This window comes from Protomyctophum bolini (genome assembly GCF_963924005.1).
Source record: "Protomyctophum bolini genome assembly, contig: SCAFFOLD_58, whole genome shotgun sequence".
NCBI lineage: Eukaryota > Metazoa > Chordata > Actinopteri > Myctophiformes > Myctophidae > Protomyctophum > Protomyctophum bolini.
In genome coordinates, this window is record NW_027665538.1 from 142,358 (window position 1) to 150,596 (window position 8,239).

General features: G+C 46.7%; 1 protein-coding gene across 1 annotated transcript in view; it reads left to right on the forward strand.

The window, feature by feature from the left end:
- Positions 1-6,792, forward strand: part of LOC308312251 (NBAS subunit of NRZ tethering complex-like) — a 98,141-nt gene extending 91,349 nt beyond the window's left edge. The window contains 7 exon segments of the mRNA XM_080794629.1: positions 1-190; positions 909-998; positions 2,008-2,191; positions 2,317-2,456; positions 4,338-4,497; positions 5,009-5,140; positions 5,958-6,792. Coding sequence (XP_080650755.1) covers positions 1-190; positions 909-998; positions 2,008-2,191; positions 2,317-2,456; positions 4,338-4,497; positions 5,009-5,140; positions 5,958-6,242 — 1,181 coding nt within the window. The 3' untranslated portion in view covers positions 6,243-6,792.
- Positions 6,793-8,239: the final 1,447 nt, after the last annotated feature.

Here is an 8,239-nt window from a genome sequence, read left to right on the forward strand (position 1 = left end):
ACCTGTACCTGCAGTACGACCTGTCGCGCTCGGAGAGCTCCAAGGTGCGGGAGCTGGCGGTCACCATGGCAACAGACGGACAGCCGCTGCAGCAAATCAGAGAGCTGCTGGGCGTGGCCGTGGGCCTTGGCAACCTGTCAATCAAGAGCGTTCTTCAGGACGCCGTGGAGAGACTGGTGTCTGCACTGAGGTACTGTAGGTCCCATAGGCCAGAGGTATGGTCCCATAGGCCAGAGATAATGTAGGTCCCATAGGCCAGAGGTACGGTAGGTCCCATAGGCCAGAGGTACTGTAGGTCCCATAGGCCAGAGGTACTGTAGGTCCCATAGGCCAGATGTACAGTCCCATAGGCCTGAGGTACTGTAGGTCCCAGAGGTACGGTAGGTCCCCTAGGCCAGAGGTACTGTAGGTCCCATAGGCCAGAGGTACGGCCCTATAGGCCGGAGGGACGAGAGACTGCTGTCTGTCTTAGAGTATATATGAATAGAGACAGCACCCGGAGGAAACCCTGAGGCGGAATGGACATAGTGGCCGAATTTAGTATTGCAGTTTGGTCCCAAACACATGAACGTGCTCGTCCGTTGACTATCATTGTGCATGTTCATGATGACACGTGAACGCTTGTCTCATATATGACCGCACGTGAACGCGTGCAATGATAGTCAACGGCAGCGCGTTCATGTGTTTGGCTCCAATCCATCCCAGAATGCACTCTGGTCCTACTTGGAAGGAGGAGTGAAATCGCCTCATGCACTTTAGAGCAACTTAATGCAAGTGGGTGGGAGGAGAAATCCTCTGTGGAAAAGTGATGCATGTGCATACTCTCTATGGCTGTGTAGTTTTGTATATGGAATACAGGCGATTAAAACATGTGTTTGTTTGTTTGTTTGTTTGTTTGTTGTCTCCAGCGGTGACGAGGACGCCCTGACAAATTACCCACAACCCCTCGGGGTTCTGGAGGCCATGGTGACCTCTGTGCACAACGCGGTGCAGAGCGGGTAGGTCATGTGACACAACAATGTAAACAGCGTTGTATTCACTATTAATACAGTGAGACATAATAGACCAATTCATGTGCGACCTAGGTGGGTTTGGAAGCATAAAGCTGCCAAATGAAATAGCAAATAAGAAAATCAATTGAATTAAGAAAAATGCCTTTTTTAATCTTCAGGTCATTGAATTTTGGCAGCTTTTTTATGCTTCCATAGGTGGGCCCCATATGGGATCAGGTGGGCTAAACAGTATGGCACCCAAGTGGGCAGTGTGTCAGCTAGCCTCGCCTAGCGAGACTAATATCCAGTATTCGATCATTTCTTTCCTGCAATGCCCCGCCCCATATTTGCACACTGGGCCCTGGTTGGTTATAGCCTGGTTCCAGACGAATCTGGTTGGCTCGTCACCACTTTGACCGTGAAGTCCTCCCACGATTGAGAGGGGGCAGACTTAATCTGCCTGGGCCGATATGCAGTGCAACGGATGCAGATGAAGGCTGAATACGCCAGGCTAAGTGTCAGCGGGATCGACACGGCTCCTAACTGGGTTTTGGTGTGTGTTATTGAAAAATAGCAGACCTACAAGCTCATGGCGCGGCACTCACGAGCTTGTAGGTCTGCTGTTTTTTTTGCGGCAACAAATCTTTGAATATATATTCTTTCAGAGCGAACGTTTTTAACTCGAAATCTTTGCTTCTGAGGGGTTCCTGGAATAACGTATTTTCAGATGGGGGGGGGGGGGGGGTCGGTGGCAAATTACAAATTACATTCTGGGGTTCCTTGACATAAAATATTGAGCACCACTGATATAGAAACATGAGGTATTTCAGAAAACTGTCAGGATTTAGAAGACAATTTTTTTAAATTTCAAGTGGGTTTTCCCACTAGCCTACCTATAGCTGGGATACAATTAGCTTTTCCTTTTTGGAAAACGCATTGCTTTTTATGTCAGGATACCAATTTGTTTTGACCTCCCTCGCTCTCTCTCTCTGTCTCTCTCTCCCCCCCACCCCAGTGACGGCGCGGTGACCTCAGACGACCTCCTGGCGTGGCTGCGTCCGTTCTGTGGTGCCGCTGCGCTGGCAGTGCGTCCGCGCATCCACGTGCTTCAGATCCTGGAGAACAACTTCAGCCTGGGAGAGCAGGACGCCCTGCTGCTGCTGCTATACCGGACGCAGGCTGTGCTGAGAGACACACAGGTAGCACGCGCACACACACACACACGCGCTATTCCTGTCAGGTTGAAATGGGAGTTGTAGTTTTACCTGCAGTGCATTCTGGATGTTGCAGTATTATGAACTGTTGTCGCTGTTGTTCCCGTCAGGTTGAAATGGAGGACGTGGAGAACGAGGACAAGCGCTACGCCCTCTTCCTGGGTCTGCTAGACCACACCCACAAGTGGGAGGAGTTTCAGTCGCTCATGCTCCTCCTCCAGGCGTGGCCGCCCATGGCGAAGGAGGAAGTGTAAGGTCGCACACACACACACACTCGCGCAACCAAATATAAATAATCTCGAAGACTCGGCTGTACATGTACACACACACTCCGTTTGTCATTGTTTGTTCATAGACTGTATGCACCAAGGAAGGAATTCACAACAATAAACAGGCAGCCAGAGGGAGTTAAAATAAATATCCACAGACCCTGACACTGACATTCTTATTGAAGGTAGTAGTATTCAGGTAGTATCAGAATTGAAATGTCTTGGAATTACACTAGACTCAAACTTGACATTTAAAAAGCATGTTAAAAATGTAGCCAATAAAATCAAATTCAATTTTCCAATTTCAGACACATAAGACCATATCTAACAACAGATGCAGCCAAACTCTTCATGCATGCTATGATTTTTTCACACATAACCTACTGTTTCACAACCTGGTCACAGACAAATCAGACAACTTTAACACTAGAAGGTCTAAGAGGTCATTTTGACCGTTTTTTTATTATTTTAAAGTTGATTATCTTTGCCCATGAAGCTTTCAGAAGGTTCCCCTTCCATGAGCATCATCATCCATCACCATTCTATCATCTCAGAAAATCTTGACATCTGAAAAAAATTCTAAATGTGAATTTAAGCACATGCAAATTTAGCTGATTTTATTTCAGACCTTCTAATTAAAACCCATAGAATCACTTTACAAACAGACATTAAAAACACTGGATCAAAAGCCCAACCAATACCACCATTGCCATATAGTTCAAAAGTACAACTTATTTAATTTTGACGGCTTTAAACACTTTGCAGATGCCTGCCTAATTTTTAAGATCTTAAATGGACTTGCACCTCCACCACTGAACAGTGGTGACAGAACAACAAGGGAAACTACCAGAGGGGACTGTAAAGTGCCAACCAGACGTAGTGTGTTTGGTGCTGTTAGAGCCTCCCATCACTGGAACAGTCTCCCTACAGAATTAAGAGAGACCTCCAACTATCTGACCTTCAAATTCAACCTGAAAAGGTGGCTAAAAACAACTCAAATCTGTAATCATGAGTAACTATCAGCACTATTTAGTATTTATCACCGGTGTCATTTCTCACTTCACTTGCCGTTGTTCTGTCCCCTGTACCATGTTGATCTGTTCCTGTATTGTACTGTATTGTATTGTGTTGGGTGCTTGCACACATGGCATCAACGCATGGTGTTGTGTGCAGGCACGCTACACTTTGTCTTTCTTTTATCTGTATTGTACTGTGTTTTTGTATGGACGTGGTGTTTGGTGCTTGCACATATGCACACATGGCATCAACGCATGGTGTTGTGTGCAGGCACACTACACTTTGTCCTTTTTATCATTCATTTTTCAAGAGCCTGCCCAGGGACTACAGATGAAATTTAGTTTCGGCTAACTCTGGCCCATTTACATTGATGTGAAAACTGACATGTTAATGATTAATGAGCTTTGTCCCTGTCAAATAAATAAAATAAATAAACACTTCCATGTCAGACATAGTTTCCCCACATCATTCTTCACAACCTCTTCCCAACAGTGTTCATTTTGTATTGTATTTGTAACAACTAAGACTAGACTAAATCAACTGCAGATTTAGTCTACTAAATTGTATTTTGGCGGACCTTGAGTGATTTTACACTTGCTGAAAACGGCCGATCTACAAGCTCACAACGTGTCTCGGCGCAACGTGTTGTGAGCTTGACGAAATTGTCAATATATTCAGTCTCAGTTTTAGTCGTCATAGCTTCATTTTCATTTAGTTTCCATTTAGTTTCCGCCAATGAAAAAAGGTGGTCGACGAAAGTTTTTTTTTGTCATAGTATTTAGTCGACGAAATAAAGCCGTGATGTGACGACGGATTTGATTCCGATTGTGATTGGCGTCTCACAGGTGTCAATCAGAGCGTAACCCCTGGGTGATGTTGACCTCCGCTCTGCTCGCACGCTGCCCGGGGTCGCACGGAGGCCAGGGGTCGGAGGTCGACCTGGGTCAGCAGGTCGTGGCAATGGTGCGATCCCTCTACGACACCAGACACAAGCTGTCTGCACAGGTACCCCTGTGTGTGTGTGTGTGTGTGGGGGGGGGTGTCTGTGTGTGGGTGTGTGGGTGTTTGTGTGTCTGTGTTGCGTGTTGCTGTGGACATAATTTAGCTTTCAGGAATAAACCAAAAATATACAGGGAAGACATATTTCAATGTTATAACCACAGTTACCACTATACCTCTATTAAAGTAATGTAAACTCCACATACAAAACACCTGGGGGTCTTTAAGAGAATGATAAATAAACGCATACTGAAAGGACTTCATGTAAACCACAACATTGTGAAACAATTACAACGGAGTTGCAGTTGAGTTACAAACGGATGAATACATTAATAAAGTTCCTCTAGAGAGGAACAAACACTCACTTATCTTGTGCGTGCGTACGTGTGTGCATGCGCAAGTGGGTGTGTTTCCTCTTAAAAGCATTATGTGGCTCTACAGTCTCTGAACATCGATTAACCTTTACTGTCTGTTCTGTGCTCTCTCTCTCTCTCTCTCTCTCTCTCTCTCTCTCCAGTGCGTCCTCCACATAGCGTCACTGCTCCAGGATCAGCCAGGTCTTCAGCTCTGCTCCCTCAAGCTGATGGCAGAGAGCCAAGACCAGCACCTGCTCCGACTGACCCAGGATCAGATCAACTCCATGTCGCAGGTACCACCTGTGAATCATTTACAGTTCTCAACGGGCCTGGAAATTAAAGCCAGACCCTAACTGGACTGGCCCGAGGCCCGGCCCGGCCTGGTCCGAATAATTAGCATAATGTTAGTATTTTATTTTTCTTATTTTTTGAGTGGTGCAACCACTCCAAGGAACGACAATATCCGTGTTAACCTATGTGACTATGAATACCAGTAGGGGCAAAAGTGGCGCTGTTGTGCCAGAAACAGAGAGAGAGAGATGGTGCTGCACTGTTGCCTGCTAATGAGAGAGAGAGAGAGGGGGGAGGGGAGTTGCACCACTCAGTTCACACGGGTCAGATTTTTTTCTTGTTTGAGGGCCGCTAGCCCCACAGGTTTAATGTTGGTTTTTAGTTCAATGTTTGAACCCTGTGTTCCTATATCAGTGGTTCTCAATTGAATTCACAAAAGTAGCTACACACTTTGCGCTGCCAGAGCGAGCCACATAACTTCCTTGTTGTGCTCGGCTATGTGACGGGAGAATAGCGCTTGGTGTCTTTACGGGGCTGCCTGGAGCCACACATTCACAGTCATATGAGCCGGCCGGTGCTTACACGGCATGTGTTTGTAAAGCAATCAAGCGCTCCCCTTCCCCAGTACAGCTGGAATCAGCTGCAAATTATATAAAGTGATTGAAGGAGTGGGTTATTGGTGGAATTTACACCTGTCACGTGACGGTAACCAGCCAATCAGAATCAATTATTGGGACTACCCGTTTTAGAAATGGGTTTTCATTTCATAGACGCAAGACAAATCCCCAAAACGATCTCTCTCTCCCCCTCCCCAACCAGGAAGTAGCGGCGTCGTCCTCCCGCGACGAGGAGCTCCTCGCTCTGCTATTGGACGCCGGGCTCCTGGTGGGCGTGGCCTCGTCGGCGCTGTACCCGGCGCTGTGCGCCCGCCTCCTCTCGGAGCCCGTTGGACAGCGGCGCTGGGACGTGGAGGAGGCCGCCGCCCGCCTCCTGGCGGCCGGACACGCCCCCGAGGCGGGCTCGCTGCTTCTGGCGCACCGCGGCGCCCACCCGGCCGTCGGCACCTTCGGCGCCGCGCTGGCCGTCCTCAAGAAGTGGCTCTGATGATTGGACGACGGACCGCAGGGGCACCAATCTATGCTTTAGACCAGGACTTTGACCGTGGAGATGGCCACTATATGTCCACACTCACTACCAGAGGGCCACATTGCATATTACTGTTGTAGCAAAGAATAGCCGATCCACAAGGTCGAAAGCTTTTTGAGCTTGTAGATTGGCTGTTTTTTGCTATTATTTGTATTGCAATCGTGAATTCTGTTTGACTATTTTTGAATTGGATTATTTAAAAAAAATGTAATGCCTTTAATTATAGTTATGTTAACTTCATGGTCCCAAAGTGCCATTTTCACAGTAAAAAGGCCTGGTTCACTTTTGCTTAGCTTAGTCTGTAACTTGAAAACTATGTACCGTATGGCCCTATAAACTGTGTTGGGATGAAAGCTAGCCACTTTGAGTATTGTGGCAAGAGCTGGGGCAGTTTGGGACAACAGGGAACGAACGGGGCCAAAATGTCACTTTCACAGTCCCAAAGTGCCATTTTCACAGTAAAAAGGCCTGGTTCACTTTTGCTTAGCTTAGTCTGTAACTTGAAAACTATGTACCGTATGGCCCTATAAACTGTGTTGGGATGAAAGCTAGCCACTTTGAGCAATGTGGGAAGTGCTGGGGCAGTTTGGGACAACAGGGCCAAAATGTCACTTTCACAGTCCCAAAGTGCCATTTTCACAATAAAAAGGCCTGGTTCACTTTTGCTTAGCTTAGTCTGTAACTTGAAAACTATGTACCGTATAGCCCTATAAACTGTGTTGGGATGAAAGCTAGCCACTTTGAGCAATGTGGGAAGTGCTGGGGCAGTTTGGGACAACAGGGCCAAAATGTCACTTTCACAGTCCCAAAGTGCCGTTTTCACAGTAAAAAGGCCTGGTTCACTTTTGCTTAGCTTAGTCTGTAACTTGAAAACTATGTACCGTATGGCCCTATAAACTGTGTTGGGATGAAAGCTAGCCACTTTGAGCATTGTGGCAAGAGCTGGGGCAGTTTGGGACAACGGGGAACGAACGGGGCCAAAATGTCACTTTCACAGTCCCAAAGTGCCATTTTCACAGTAAAAAAAAAGGCCTGGTTCACTTTTGCTTAGCTTAGTCTGTAACTTGAAAACTATGTACCGTATGGCCCTATAAACTGTGTTGGGATGAAAGCTAGCCACTTTGAGCAATGTGGGAAGTGCTGGGGCAGTTTGGGACAACAGGGCCAAAATGTCACTTTCACTTTCCCAAAGTGCCGTTTTCACAGTAAAAAGGCCTGGTTCACTTTTGCTTAGCTTAGTCTGTAACTTGAAAACTATGTACCGTATAGCCCTATAAACTGTGTTGGGATGAAAGCTAGCCACTTTGAGCAATGTGGGAAGTGCTGGGGCAGTTTGGGACAACGGGGCCAAAATGTCACTTTCACAGTCCCAAAGTGCCGTTTTCACAGTAAAAAGGCCTGGTTCACTTTTGCTTAGCTTAGTCTGTAACTTGAAAACTATGTACCGTATGGCCCTATAAACTGTGTTGGGATGAAAGCTAGCCACTTTGAGCAATGTGGGAAGTGCTGGGGCAGTTTGGGACAACAGGGCCAAAATGTCACTTTCACAGTCCCAAAGTGCCGTTTTCACAGTAAAAAGGCCTGGTTCACTTTTGCTTAGCTTAGTCTGTAACTTGAAAACTATGTACCGTATGGCCCTATAAACTGTTTTGGGATGAAAGCTAGCCACTTTGAGCATTGTGGCAAGAGCTGGGGCAGTTTGGGACAACAGGGAACGAACAGGGCCAAAATGTCACTTTCACAGTCCCAAAGTGCCATTTTCACAGTAAAAAGGCCTGGTTCACTTTTGCTTAGCTTAGTCTGTAACTTGAAAACTATGTACCGTATGGCCCTATAAACTGTGTTGGGATGAAAGCTAGCCACTTTGAGCATTGTGGCAAGAGCTGGGGCAGTTTGGGACAACAGGGAACGAACAGGGCCAAAATGTCACTTTCACAGTCCCAAAGTGCCATTTT